This window comes from Condylostylus longicornis, unplaced genomic scaffold (assembly GCF_029603195.1).
Source record: "Condylostylus longicornis isolate FDR11 unplaced genomic scaffold, ASM2960319v2 ptg000028l, whole genome shotgun sequence".
NCBI lineage: Eukaryota > Metazoa > Arthropoda > Insecta > Diptera > Dolichopodidae > Condylostylus > Condylostylus longicornis.
In genome coordinates this window covers 4,525,270-4,539,203 of record NW_026577997.1, presented here as the reverse complement: position 1 = coordinate 4,539,203, position 13,934 = coordinate 4,525,270, and the positions used below count along the sequence as shown (strand labels likewise).

The window sequence follows — 13,934 nt, the reverse complement described above, 5'->3', positions numbered from 1 at the left end:
GTATGTATGTATCTTGTGATATGACGAATTTGATTTTTTTTGTTTCTTGTTTTTTTTTTTCGTCATTTGAAATGAAAATATTTTCGAATTTATGGAAAAATGAGTGTATGTATATTTTTTAATATTTAAAATGGGAAAAAAACTTTTTCAAGTATTCAAAGCTTTTAAAAAAGGAGAATGAATTTTAGAACATACTTATATGCCTGCGTAACCAACAATATTTGTACATGCCAACTATATACAAATGTCGATATGTACGTGGGTAGGGATTCATAAGTTTGCAGAAATATGTTATAAAATTTAAAACGCACATACTATGTAAAAAAAAATATATGTGTAAGCAGAAGTTAACAGTGCTGTCTTAAAATTTTTGAATGAAATTTTCAAAATTACACTCTTCGTTTAAAAAATTGAATTATTTGCCCATAATAGTAAAAATGTTTGTTCGAAAAAAAAATTTTTTTTTTGAACCGTTGAGTTAAAATTTTTTATCTATTGCTTAGAATAACAAAAAAATCTATTTCCTACCAAATTAATTTAATTACATATATGAAATTTTTTACTAAAATGAAAATTTTTTTTTTTAAATTTTAAAAGGTACAGAGAGTTTCAATATTTATGGATAGTATTTCTATTATGATTCAGCTGCCAAGTTTCATTTATGTTTTAGCGTTTTAAGGCATGCGTATTTAATTTTTTTCATTTGTATGTATATTTCTTTCGAAAATATATCTACCATGAAATTTTAATTTATAAAAATAAATTTCTGTCGATTTTGCTGGAAGGAAATCTTTTTTTTTTACTCACAGTACTCTATTTTTTCGAATACGAAAACATTCACACATAAATATTCGCTCATTACCTACCTACATTCATTATTTTAATATACACTTGCATACAAATTTGTACATAAACACAAATACAATTTCGGTTAAAAGCTTATTTTATTAAAGAAATTTTCATTTTTTACCATTTTATAGTACGTTTGTATTATATTATTTATAATATAGGCATTTTATATTCAAATTTTCCTTTTTTTTCACAATATTGTATATTTATTCGAAAGCTGTAGTGATTCAGAAATTATCCTTAGAGCTTTTTTTTTTCATACGCTTTTGTATAGGAATGTTTTAAGCAAAATATCATTATTATGTATATGTTATGTATATATGCAAGTTGTTAATATATATAACATATTATATTATAATGTTATAAAATTATAATAACAAAATATGTACATAAATACTAAAGTTATGTGTTTAAAATTGCGTTCAAATCTTAAAATAATATTAAAATTCAATAGATATATATGTATGCCTATTTTACGAAAATAAGATTTAATATACCAATATATTTCAATAATGCAATAAATTTTATTTCTCTATTAAGAATATAACACTTGTTGTATTGAAGACATACATATATAAATTCAATAATATGTTGAAGACAACTTATATTATTCTTTATTCGAGCGAGCATTCTCAACGTGAAGCGGTTTTCACCAGTGAAATAAATTAAAAATCCGTGAAGAAAGATTGAATTTTACTCATATTTTATTACGAAATACTATTTTGGTATTTAAGGTATTTAAAAAGCAAAAACACAGTACTTACGCCTTAACAAGAATTCTTTTTATATTACTACTTACTCCAAAGTTTTAAATAACTATAATATGCCTATAGGCTTACATACATCCATATATAAAATTAATATTTTCAAAAACTAAGATTCTGGACAACATATTAAACTTCTCATATTTCAATTGACCTTTTTCAAATTTTGTTTGTTTCAATTCTAATCCAATTAATTCTGCTTCATAAATTTATCAAAATCAATATACACACATAAATACATTATACATGTTCATATGCACGGATATTTTTAGTGGTAATATTATATTGAGATTATAAATAAATATAAAAATACATATTTATATAAGTGGGTACATTAAAATTTTTTAGAAAAAATTGATTATATTCATTTAGTTGCAAAATATTATCACTAATTAAATATTTTGATAGAATATTATCAGTAGCAATAAATAATTTATTAATTGCAAGGGTATAAAAAAATTCATTTTGGGGAAACTAAAATTAAATGCAGTTACATATACTATAATATTATATTTATATAATATATGTACCCAGATATATATATCAATTAATAAAAATACAAATTAATATTTAGTTAAAAGATAAAAAGAGCAAACATATAACAACAAATAAATATTAGGCGAGCCTTTAAATTTGTTGAAACTATGTTATAACTCTTTAAAAAAAAATTTTTTTTTGTTGTAATTATCAAGACCAAGTAATGAATCATTACTTCACTAATTTCATAATAACTATGAATAGTAAAATTGTACAATTTTTTTTAAATAAATATAAGTATAATTAATTATTTACAGACTGCAGATAAAATAAAGCACACGATAAACTAAAATATTTATGAAGCTTCATGCAATTACTTGCCAAAAATATAAGGCAAGTTCTTATAAAAAATTGAATTTTTAATTTCTGTAATAATAATTAAGAATAATAATCCTAATTCATAAAATAACAATCTTCCCAGTATTATTTGTATTTTACACAACACACAATGTTTACACAACTATTATTACGAGTATTTAAAGTTTCAACGCAAGAATATTATAATTCTTGATAAAACTTTAAACAATCAGAAGAATGATTTGAACAATTTGATATTTGAAAACTAAATTGTTTGGGTATAAAAATATATTTTATTTACATCACCTAGCTTTCTGATTTATATATTATAGTAAAATATATTATATGTTTAGTATATCATTTATAACAAAAAAAATAACTAAAGTAACATTAATTGTAATGTAATGATAACAAAACTTTGTCAAAGAAAATTAATGAATATAGCTCCTTAATTCCTTATTTCTCTTCTGGAATATCGTGTAAACCACATTCTCGATTAGCCGGAACCGCAACGTCTAAAATGTAAAAAAATAATTCAGAATTTTTCTTTTAAAATTCCGCAAAAACAAGAAATGGGTGAACAAAGCAATTTTTTTTATACAAACTGATTTTACATACTTACCAATTTTCTTTGGATACGGCAAATTTAAATTATTCATTATGTCAACAAATTGATCCAAAGATTTAGTTAAGCGGCTATTATAAGATTTTTCTTCTCCTACTGTACTTTCAGTTTGACCTCTGAAAATTAAATTGAAAATTTTACCTAAAGACAATTGTAAACAATTCTTTTTTTTTTAATGCTTGGGTAGGTAGGCAACTACCTACTTACATCTTATTAAAGTTACTTTAATTTTAGCTGTATTAAGTACAATTCATTTAATAAGTTTCAATATTCTTTTAGGTAGTTAAAAACTTACTTATAATCATGAGCTGGATATATTCTAAAGTTGTCAGGTAATGAAAATATTTTATTGTGCACTGATTCATATAAAGTTTTAGGGTTACCCTCTTGAAAATCAGTTCTACCACAGCCACGAATTAAAACTGTGTCTCCAGTAAAAACTAAACCTTGTTCATGAATAACGTATGACATACAACCATTTGTATGCCCAGGTGTTGAACGTGGTTCAATTTGATGTCGACCAAATTGAACATTTTCATATTCAACAATATGTTTGTCAGCTTTAGCTCCACTACTTTTTGATATTACGCTTATACTTCCTGGTAATAAATGTTTTAGATATCCGGTCCCAGTTATGTGATCAGCATGCATATGCGTATTCACTATGCAATTTCAATTAAAAAAATTTTTTATAACATTAATCTCTTTACAAACAGGTTTAAGAAAACTTACTGGCATACTTCAAAGTAAATCCAAGTTCTCTTATCAATTGAGCATCTCTTTTAGCATGTTCTAAAACCGGGTCGATAATTATTGCCTCCTTTGTATTTGTATCGGCTAATAAATACGTATAAGTACTACTTACGGTATCGAAAAGCTGAAAATACAAAATTTTTAAATTTCTAAATATGTATATTTATTGAACACAATTTTACCTGACGAAAAAAAAAATCATTACTAAACGGAATTCTGGGGGCAATATTGGCCATGTTTATGGAAAACTTTCGAAAATGTAAATTGCAATTTCTAGCAGTTGTTACGCTTGACAGTAACTTCCCGACTGATCTAAATAATTTCATTTTATTATCACGTAGCAAATACTACTGGTGGTAGTATGCTATTAAATTATATTCTGTTTTTTACAATTAGTGTTAAGCACCAGTAAATTAATCGTTGACCTTGATACTATGACAATTACTTTTTCGTGCCCACAAATAAATATCTATTCAAGCGAAATTTTATATAAGTTTAGATTCATAGTAAAGTTGTATGAAATGATAAACAAACTTTATCCGTAGCGACCGCAACAAAATTTTTATCAAAGTTGTTATCTACAAAAGTACAAAACAATAATAACTTGTTTTAATGTTGTAAAAAAAAATTCTAAATTTACTGTGACTTTTGTATTATTGTTTTGATATACCGAATTCTTGCAATCATGTCAGTTTCTTATGACAGTAAAAAACACAGTAGACTCCAGTTGAACTGTTTACAGACAGTAGACTTGTAGTTGAACAAGAGCTTGGTTGAGAAACTCGAACAATTAATATTGAGAAACTCGAAAATATTTATCTATTTTGGTTTTTATTCTGATTTAAGCTACTCAATGTTATATAACCGGTAATACTAAAAGTGTAATAGGTATTTTAACCGAATTGGCGAATTTTGTCAAAATGTTTTTTTTTATTTTTAAGACGTAGGAAATATTCTTTTTGCTGATTTAAATGAGAAAATATTGGCAAAAATAAATAAATACATATTTTAAGCAATTTAATTATTTAATTATATTCAATTTAACAATAAACATGACCATTAAATGAACCCCCCACTTTATAAAAAATATATATATGTATGTATGTTTGTAAGTATAAATTTAATTATATCGACATGTAATGAAAAATATTGATTTGTATTTCTTAAAACATAAAAGATTTAGTAAAATAAGATATAGGCATTATGTTTATGTATTGTAACCAATAGAAAAAACGAGACATTTTATAGTTTTGCCGCAACAATATTTTTTAAATCAACATATGCACCAGAAATAACTTCCTTATTGTTCTCAATCACAACAGTTCTAAAATATATTCTCTTTTCGTTTTTATTGCACCACATATCCACTCTTAATGATTGTCCTGGTAATACTGGATTTGAAAAACGAACTTTTACTGCTTTAAATTGACTTGCATCATTACCAGCGTATGTATTTAAAACAGCTCTCACAGAAAATCCTAAACTGCAAAGTCCATGCAAAATTGGTACTTTAAATCCTGCCATTACTGCCATATTTGGATCAATATGTAAAGGATTTAAATCTCCTGATAAACGATATAAAGCAGCTTGATCCAAAGAGGTTTTGTATATAACAGATTTATCTGGTTTCCTGTTTGGATTTTTTAATATGGGAACTACTCCCGATTTAGGATCTTTTTTACCACCGAAATTTCCAGCACCAACGACGAATGTTGTACTTTGATTTTTAACAATTAAATTTCCTGATTGATCATAACTATTGCAATTGGTAACAACGGCGGCTCCAGATTTTTTATCCATTATATCAAAAACTTCTCCTTTAGTAGTTAGTTCTCCATTTTTAGGCAAATCGCTTAATATTTCTAAATATTGTTCCCCATGCAATATATTAGTAAAGTCAACCTGTGTATGTTTCAAAGCAGATGCAACTAAAGTACTCCCCATACTCAGTAATAAACCTGGAAGAACAAAGTAAGTTGGAAATGGTCCAAAATCTTCATGATTTTCGTAAAGGTATCTCATATCGGGCTTGTGAGTAACACTTGCTCCTATTCCTAAAGAGTATAAAATCAAATCTTTAGATCCAAATTTGAATGTATCTTCGAATTCCGAATCGCCTTGTGTTCCATCTTGCAAGCCCTCAATTATTTCAAGTAAATTTCCGCTCGCTTCTTGTATAGCATTAAATCTGGAATAAATAACATAAAAAATGGATTAATTTTTCCATATTTTTAATTTTTAGCATACCTTTTGGCTTTCGACATATCGGTTATCCTTTGCCATTTATCTCTTACAACTTCTGGTTTAATGTCATTTTCGTCCAAAGATTTTCTCAATACTGCACCTTTCCCTCGTACAAAATGTATTTTAGTAGCCCAACCTGCTGCACTTTCTATAATAGAACCATTATCTTGACAAGATTCATGACATAAATAAGCAACAACTGGAGCTATAAGCTTTGGTTTCAGCTGTTGAAACATAATATCAGGCAAAATTCCTTCGGTTAATCGAGACGCAGCAGTTGGAACGATTACGTTGCAATGAATTTTATACTTGCCTCCTTCAATGGCCAAAGTGTTTGCTAACCCAACTAAACCCAATTTAGCTGAACTATAATTTGCTTGGCCAAAATTACCATATATGCCTGAATTACTTGCTGTCAAAATTATTCTGCCATACTTTTGCTTCTTGAAATAGGGCCAAGCAGCTTGTGTAGTTTTAAAACTTCCTTTAACATGAACATCTTGAATTAAATCCCAGTCCTTCTCAGAAATATTAGCAAAAGATTTGTCTCGCAAAATCCCAGCGTTATTAATAACTATGTCAACTCTTCCAAAATTATTTATAGCTGTTTCAATTATTTTATCTCCATCTGTAACACTATTGTAATTTGGAACTGCTATACCTCCGAGAGCTTTTATTTCTTCTACTACTACATCAGCTGCTTTTGTAGACTGCCCTTCTCCATCAAAATGTCCACCCAAATCATTAACAACAACCTTTGCACCCCTTGATCCTAAGAGTAAAGCATATTCACGACCGAGACCGGCACCTGCACCAGTAACAACCGCCACTTTTCCATCAAACCGTATTTCAGCCATACTTTTAGTTCTCTCTTATACTGTCTGACTTGCAAATTTTCCGAAAGCGAAAGTTAATCTTGATGTAAGATTGATCAGCAAATAAAAACAATAAAAACAAGATAAGTTATCTTTAGTTCTGCTTGGAATTTGAACCTGTCAACTTTATTTGTGATTGTCAGTTTAGAAAACAATAATTCCATTAGATGGCGCATATACACTTCTGATAAGAAACCTATTCACAATAGTTATTTTTTGTTAACTTTGACGTTTCTCTGGCGAAATATTTGTGGGTTGTGGAACTTAAAGGATTCACATTCAAAAAATTACCATCGTCAACCATTACTTCCAACAAAAATACGTACTATATTAAGTTTAAATCGCCTAAAATGCTAAGCCGTATTTTTATGATTTAGCATATTTGATTTATTGGACTGAGTGGTATCTTTGAGGTAAACGACTATCGATCAAATGAACGGTTAATCGTTTATCCCCGAAAAAATTTCTTTTTGATGTGTACTGAATTTAAAAGCAATTTTTTCAATTTTTAAATTTGTATTTTTAACTTTTTGAGAGAAGTAATACATAAATTTGGACATATTCCTAAACAAAATTAGATGTTAATGGTACCTACAAAATTTATTAAATTTCAATTTAGACAACTCGCTTGACTTCGAAAAATCTTTTCAAGTAATAAACTTGACCTACAGTCATAACTACGAGAACTAAAGCCTCAAAAGTTGACCACATCACAACACGAGAGTTTGTACTTTCATTAATGGTTCTATGAATTTTATCGCGCACCTAAAAAATATTTTATTATAACTTCTCAATCTAATACAAGCTAATATTTTAACTTACATGCATATATTCTTGTTCGTGCTTGACACTTGTTAAAGTTCCAGATAATTCTCGGATCATATCTTCAAGTTTTGTGTGACCAATTTCATCTTTATCTGGAGCACCAGCTGTTGGACGTGGAGCATCACCAACTTCTATCGAAAACATAACTACTTTAGGAGTCATAGTAGATTTTAAATTTCCAAAGCAGGCTGTATAAATTCCAGTTGTATGAGCTGCGAAAGTATATTTGCCGGAAGATTCGCTTTCTCCATTATAGATAATATTTTGTTGAGGACCTGTTATTTTTACATCTATATCCATGAAACCTCCATCAATAACTTCAAATGTTAATCCTACAAATTTAAATTATAAAATAAATCTGATATTTTTATTTCTAAAAAAATTCACCTAATTTAGTTCCAGCATCAGCTTGCTCAAAAAAGCACTCTTCCGTATGTGCATCAACAGTTATTACAAAACTATTACTATAAGTGAATAAATGGCAAACAATTGATAATAATAATGATAATTTGATTTGGCAATCCATTTTAAAATTTACTAAAGTATTATTAATAACAAGTTAAAAATGAAAGCCACGTCTAGTAGAATGATGAATAAATGACAATTTGAAATGAAGCAAAAAATCAAAAAAAAAAAAAAATGACAACGTTTGAGAAATTTGTTAAACAATGCGTTTACATGACACGTCTGAATTTTTCCGTCTTTGAGATCGATTAACGTTTTCATAGAAGTGGTTTGTTTTATGTTTGAAAATTATTAGAAAAAAATTATAGAATTTTGTTAATTTTGAAACCAAATGAATTGATTAAACAATTTATGTACCTAACAAAAATTAGAGTATAATTATGTCAAAAATTTAAATATCATAAATACCAACAACAAATTGCTTTTACTATTTGTTAAAACTTTTTTTTAATTCAGAATCATATTTGACTTATTTTATCTAATTTGAATAAAAGTTTGAAAATTAATAAACCTGAACATTCAATAAAAAAAAAATACCAAATAATAAAAAATAACGTATGAAAATCAAAAATATACATCATATAACTAATAATTTTGAAAATAATAACTTGATTTATAATTTTTATTAAATGTAATTATTTCGCAGATTTTATATTATTCTTTTGAAAATTCATTATTCGGATTAACAACATTTACTTAATTTTAAATGAATATATGCATTTTCAACTCGATTAAGTAATTAATATGTATCCAGGTAGATTTCTTTCTTAAACCTTTTGTGCCATCTTTTGATTTTTACATCACATTAAAAGCTGCCAGTTCCAAAAAATTTCACTGTCAAAATAATAAAGTCATAAAAGTAAAAATGTCTGCGACGAGAAGGCTTCAAAAAGTAAGAATTTAATTATCACATATTTTTAATAATTAATCTAATTTTTATTACGTAAAATGAATTAATTTTGATATTTTAATAAAAGTACAATGTTCATATTACATAAATTTCTTTTCAAACTCTTAATACAAAATTGAAATAATAACCTTTATGAAAACCAATTGCCTTCTAATCCAAAAATTTTAATTTTATTTTTGAAAATTTTTTAAGGAATTAGCGGATTTACAAAGTTCCGGTTTAAAATCATTTAGGGACATTAAAGTTGATGAGCAGAATTTATTATATTGGACGGGTTTAATTGTACCGGTAAGAATTGAAACTGTTTTTTTTTTTCTTTCATAATTTTTAATGAATCATTACCTTGAAATAAATGATAATTTCAAAATGAGGCATAACTCAACAAAATTCATTGTTAAATTTTCATTAAAAATATGACAATTTAATTTTTATTATCATTGATTGTTATTGATATATTGAATTAAGAAGTGGGATATAATTAAATCTATTTTTAAACAGCTGTAGGTATATTGTTATTTGATGTACCATATACCTAATTATTTTATATTTCAATTAGTCACAAGAATGGAATGTTCTTTGAAAAGTGTAATATACAACTAATTAATTTTGAATTTTATAAAAATTACAGGAAAATCCGCCATATAACAAAGGTGCCTTTCGTATTGAAATCACTTTTCCTGCTGAATATCCATTTAAACCCCCTAAAATTCATTTTAAGACTAAAATTTATCATCCTAATATTGATGAAAAAGGTCAAGTGTGTCTGCCTATAATTAGTACAGAAAATTGGAAACCAGCAACTAAAACAGACCAAGGTACTTTACTATTTCTAAATTAAAAATTATGTTATATTTATAGGTTAATTTATTTATATTTTTCATTTACTTTTTTTTTATTTTCAACATACACTTCTAGTTATTAGCGCATTAATAGCACTTGTAAATGATCCTGAACCAGAACATCCACTACGTGGTGACTTAGCAGAAGAATATTTGAAAGATCGTAAAAAATTTTTTAAAAATGCTGAAGAGTTTACAAGAAAACACAGCGAAAAAAGGCCAAACGAATAAAAAATATTTAAAAACATAATATATGCATATAAAATTAAACAATATAAAATCAATTTATTTAAATATATATACATACATGTATATACATACATATAAATTATTAAAAAAATAAAACTAAATTTTACTTAGAAATTATTTTAAAGAATAAAATAAAGAATATAAGAATAGTAAATGAATAAAATTTGTGTAAATCAAAAAAGATGAAATCATATAAAACAATAGTAACTAAAAGAAAATTACATTTCAAAAAAAAAAAATAAAAAAATCTGATATACTTACTAAAAAAAATTTTTTGTATAAAAAGTTTTTAAATAGCTTTTCCTTTTAAACTATGTTACTTAATTGATTTTTATAAAACAAAAGTTATTTTGCAACCACTTAAAAGTAAATTATTAAAAATAATAATTCTCTTTATTTAAATCCAAATTTTTGCCTTTTTTTTTTACTAATCCAAACAAAGATCTTAAATTTAGAAATTATAAATTCGTTTTAAGTAAATTGTAACTAATGCATAATATATATTTTTAAAATTAGAATTTAATACATACTTAAACAAATCAAATTTTCTTTGTGTTTTTCGAATATTATTCTTTTTGCCTAATATTTACATTTAGATAGTTTGAAAGTTAAAGTGACGATTTAATTTTTGTGTCTATAAAATGTATTTACTGATAAAATGATTGTTAAAACAAAAAATTCGTTATTTGCTTTTCTTTTTTTCTCTAAACTTAATTGTAAAAAAATGTATTGTTTTTAACGTATTTTAGTATTTTAATTCTTTTAAAAATGATGGAAAACGAATTTTTTCTAAACTAGGTATACTGAATAAAGCTTGCCCGCAAATCTATAATGTGTTAAAAAAAAGCTACAACAAAGACAAAAAAAAATTAATAGTTACTGTCTTTATCTATTTAAAAAAAAAAATTAAATTGTACAAGATGCTGAAGGAGATAAATAAAAATAAACTATGTGAAAACATTTCCTTTCATTTATTTAGCTTATTGTTGTAAAGTTCATAAATTGGAATAGAAAACTTGATAGATAAAAATTACAATAAAATATAACAAATATACATTAAAATATATTTAAAATCTCATCAAAATATGAACAATACAATAGAATTTTTAAAAAATTGAAGCTTCAACAAATAAGACTTTATGATTTTAGTATACATATTTGAAACAAATTTTTTTAATTTTCTTAAATGCAATTATTTTTATTTAATTTTTCTATTGTTAATTTTAGTTGTTCGTTTTCTTCTTTTATTCTACAATAGTCTTGGTAAAAATCATCCGAATGTAATATTATGTCGAGAGCTTCGCACATATCATTATTTACTTGATACTGTTTGTTCCAAAAATTGCAATTTTGTGTATACAAATTCCATTTGTTCGATTCAGCGTTGAATTTAATTTCATTTTCCAAATATTCAAATTTTTTTTCAACATCTAATCTCAGTTCCTTTATTTGATTTAAAATTTCTATATTGATTCCAGTATTTTCTCGACGCCTTGTATTAACATTATTTAATTCTTGAAACTCATCAGTTTCTAAATTATTAGGAGTACTGCTTCGAGTATTTTTATTTGGTGCATTTAAAAATACATTCATGCTCTCTTTTGGAGTTATAGACACATTTTTGTTTTCTTGGTTTTTGTTATTTTCATCGAATAAATTTTCTTCATCATCTTCTTCAAGAATTTTAGAATAGGACATTAATTTACCTTCTGTGAAATTAGGTGTATCAGAAAGACCATTTTTATTTCGCATACTAAATTCATCGGATGAAATATGATTAGATGTGCAATTATCTTCGGTTAACCTCTTCTTAATTAGCCCTAAAGACATTTTACTACTTAAACGTCTTTCATTTTCGCGTCTTACCGTTCCTAGTTGATCCCAATCGAAACTCTCTCGTAACTTTTTGCTTGGATTTATATTGGAGTTTTGATTAACAGTATGTAAACTTTGAAATTCCATATAATCATAGAACGAATCTCGGTTTTTATTATCTTGTTCTATAAGCTGTTCATTGTTGAAATTGCTCATTGTAGACATCCTATTGTTTTCATGAGATTCATTAGTTTCTATCTAAAAAAGATAATGATTTTAACAAAACATAGATATACATAAATAAAACAATTAATACTTGCGAAGAAAATGCACTTGATTGTTTTTTAAAGGTTGATGGTACAAAGGCTACTCTTATCACTGTGGAATCATGCATTTTACGTTCTACGAGTGGCTTCTTTAAGAACCTTAAATCATGAGATATCAATTCTCCTTTTAGATTCCCAGCAACGCAATATGTCCCACAGTCAGATACCGAAATGGTAGATAGAGGATAACGAAATTGTATTTGTTGTGTCCTAGCTTTCTTTTTAACGTCATAAATATTTATAATTGAATCATATCCAGCACTGTATAATAAATCTGGCTGGTCAGCTGCAGTAGCTACATCCCTACAAGGAGCGGAATGGGCGTCAATTGCTTGAAATATTTTCCTATGCGATTGTATATCATATAAAAATATTGACCCTTTATGGGAAGCTATTGCTAAACGAAATTTTTTTTTTGGGCTAAATTTTGCAATTCTACAATTCCCATCGAAGTTTAAAGTTTCTAATTTAGCTTTTGTTTTCATACCGTAAATATTTATGGATCCATTTTCGTATACACATGCAAGACATTCATCTAACGAACTATAATCCAAACTTATTACGCTATGTTTAGATGTTTCAGCAGAAAATTTGCTTATATATTCATTTGATTTATAATTAAGAACTCGAATTTCACCATTGGACATACCCAAAGCAATTTCATAGGCTTTAAGTGGTGCAACACAATGCAAATTTTCAATCTTCATTTTCCTTATGCGATGAATATCAAATGTCCCATTTTTAGAAGAATTACTAATATTTGAACTAACTGCAGCATTATTATTTCGAATTTGCAAAAATTCTAATCTATTTTTTTTATTTGTTTGTGTGAAAATATTTGTCCCACTGAAGAAATTAAAGTCCACCGAATCATTTTGGGAACCTTCATAAGAACAAATAGTCTCCAAATTTTGAAAGCCTGATAAAATTGTAGAACGAGCTGATGATAAAACTTCCATTTTTCTATTTTCAGATTAATATCCCTTATATTAAAATAATATAGTGCGAAAATGAGTTTGGTAACAAAACTATTTTGATTTTTAATTACACCGATGGTTTAAAAACCACAATATGTAGTAAATTTATATTGTATTTTTATTTTAACTGCTATTTTTTAAATCAAATTTTGTTGTGTTGTGTGGGTCGGTCAGTCAGTGTTCTGCAGATATACGTCACCCAATTAACAATTCGAATAACATTATTGTCATTTTAGGCGCGAGTCACAATAGAATATCGAATATTATATCATGGTTGCATATCAATGTAAAAACATGAATGCGTTATAAGTGGAATGTCAAAAAATATCCACCGTTAGGGGAATCCGCAGCAGTAATTTGTATGTTCTATATGAATTTTGACACTTCAAGGCGGAAAAGCGAATAAAGCGAAATTGTAAAAAATGATAGAAATATTTATCTTAAAAGATTTCATAAAAGAATATCGCTACACTTAAAATATTATGTTTTTAGTATGATATAAATTTGATTTTTTGCGTTATATAAATTATGTTTTATTATTTGCAATGTGAATTAGAGATCTAACTTTGAGGTTATATTTATCC

General features: G+C 26.2%; 5 protein-coding genes across 5 annotated transcripts; 1 reads left to right on the top strand and 4 right to left on the bottom strand.

Annotated features, from left to right (window-relative positions):
* Positions 1-2,717: 2,717 nt before the first annotated feature.
* LOC129607701 (persulfide dioxygenase ETHE1, mitochondrial) lies at positions 2,718-4,456 on the bottom strand. Its single transcript, XM_055518862.1, has 5 exons — positions 4,008-4,456; positions 3,805-3,949; positions 3,368-3,734; positions 3,070-3,188; positions 2,718-2,962 (listed from the first exon to the last, which is right to left on the bottom strand). The coding sequence occupies exons 1-5, from the start codon at positions 4,149-4,151 to the stop codon at positions 2,904-2,906; spliced, it is 834 nt and encodes a 277-aa protein (XP_055374837.1). The 5' UTR covers positions 4,152-4,456; the 3' UTR covers positions 2,718-2,903.
* Positions 4,457-4,840: 384 nt separating this feature from the next.
* Positions 4,841-7,054, bottom strand: LOC129607664 (peroxisomal multifunctional enzyme type 2). Its single transcript, XM_055518805.1, has 2 exons — positions 6,073-7,054; positions 4,841-6,013 (listed from the first exon to the last, which is right to left on the bottom strand). Exons 1-2 carry the CDS (start codon positions 6,924-6,926, stop codon positions 5,068-5,070), a joined length of 1,800 nt encoding a protein of 599 aa, XP_055374780.1. The 5' UTR covers positions 6,927-7,054; the 3' UTR covers positions 4,841-5,067.
* Positions 7,055-7,446: 392 nt separating this feature from the next.
* LOC129607637 (transmembrane emp24 domain-containing protein 2) lies at positions 7,447-8,362 on the bottom strand. The gene is made up of 3 exons (XM_055518769.1): positions 8,157-8,362; positions 7,767-8,101; positions 7,447-7,709 (listed from the first exon to the last, which is right to left on the bottom strand). Exons 1-3 carry the CDS (start codon positions 8,293-8,295, stop codon positions 7,560-7,562), a joined length of 624 nt encoding a protein of 207 aa, XP_055374744.1. The 5' UTR covers positions 8,296-8,362; the 3' UTR covers positions 7,447-7,559.
* Positions 8,363-9,063: 701 nt separating this feature from the next.
* Positions 9,064-11,190, top strand: LOC129607638 (ubiquitin-conjugating enzyme E2-18 kDa-like). Its single transcript, XM_055518770.1, has 4 exons — positions 9,064-9,126; positions 9,337-9,432; positions 9,773-9,959; positions 10,060-11,190. The coding sequence occupies exons 1-4, from the start codon at positions 9,100-9,102 to the stop codon at positions 10,212-10,214; spliced, it is 465 nt and encodes a 154-aa protein (XP_055374745.1). The 5' UTR covers positions 9,064-9,099; the 3' UTR covers positions 10,215-11,190.
* A 108-nt stretch (positions 11,191-11,298) lies between these two features.
* Positions 11,299-13,500, bottom strand: LOC129607636 (uncharacterized). The gene is made up of 2 exons (XM_055518767.1): positions 12,364-13,500; positions 11,299-12,305 (listed from the first exon to the last, which is right to left on the bottom strand). The coding sequence occupies exons 1-2, from the start codon at positions 13,330-13,332 to the stop codon at positions 11,415-11,417; spliced, it is 1,860 nt and encodes a 619-aa protein (XP_055374742.1). The 5' UTR covers positions 13,333-13,500; the 3' UTR covers positions 11,299-11,414.
* Positions 13,501-13,934: the final 434 nt, after the last annotated feature.

What these genes read in the sequence shown, in the direction of transcription:
- LOC129607701 (XM_055518862.1), bottom strand. Translation starts at nt 4,151, where the DNA reads ATGAAATTATTTAGATCAGTCGGGAAGTTACTGTCAAGCGTAACAACT. An exon ending in ATTTACTTTGAAGTATGCCA is followed by an intron (nt 3,735 to 3,804) that starts GTAAGTTTTCTT and finishes GAAATTGCATAG; the next exon opens with TGAATACGCATATGCATGCT. An exon ending in TATCCAGCTCATGATTATAA is followed by an intron (nt 3,189 to 3,367) that starts GTAAGTTTTTAA and finishes TTTAATTTTCAG; the next exon opens with AGGTCAAACTGAAAGTACAG.
- LOC129607664 (XM_055518805.1), bottom strand. Translation starts at nt 6,926, where the DNA reads ATGGCTGAAATACGGTTTGATGGAAAAGTGGCGGTTGTTACTGGTGCA. An exon ending in GATATGTCGAAAGCCAAAAG is followed by an intron (nt 6,014 to 6,072) that starts GTATGCTAAAAA and finishes TATTTATTCCAG; the next exon opens with ATTTAATGCTATACAAGAAG.
- LOC129607637 (XM_055518769.1), bottom strand. Translation starts at nt 8,295, where the DNA reads ATGGATTGCCAAATCAAATTATCATTATTATTATCAATTGTTTGCCAT. An exon ending in TGATGCTGGAACTAAATTAG is followed by an intron (nt 8,102 to 8,156) that starts GTGAATTTTTTT and finishes TTAAATTTGTAG; the next exon opens with GATTAACATTTGAAGTTATT. An exon ending in ACGAACAAGAATATATGCAT is followed by an intron (nt 7,710 to 7,766) that starts GTAAGTTAAAAT and finishes AATATTTTTTAG; the next exon opens with GTGCGCGATAAAATTCATAG.
- LOC129607638 (XM_055518770.1), top strand. Translation starts at nt 9,100, where the DNA reads ATGTCTGCGACGAGAAGGCTTCAAAAA. An exon ending in CGACGAGAAGGCTTCAAAAA is followed by an intron (nt 9,127 to 9,336) that starts GTAAGAATTTAA and finishes AAATTTTTTAAG; the next exon opens with GAATTAGCGGATTTACAAAG. An exon ending in GGACGGGTTTAATTGTACCG is followed by an intron (nt 9,433 to 9,772) that starts GTAAGAATTGAA and finishes TAAAAATTACAG; the next exon opens with GAAAATCCGCCATATAACAA.
- LOC129607636 (XM_055518767.1), bottom strand. Translation starts at nt 13,332, where the DNA reads ATGGAAGTTTTATCATCAGCTCGTTCTACAATTTTATCAGGCTTTCAA. An exon ending in CAAGTGCATTTTCTTCGCAA is followed by an intron (nt 12,306 to 12,363) that starts GTATTAATTGTT and finishes TATCTTTTTTAG; the next exon opens with ATAGAAACTAATGAATCTCA.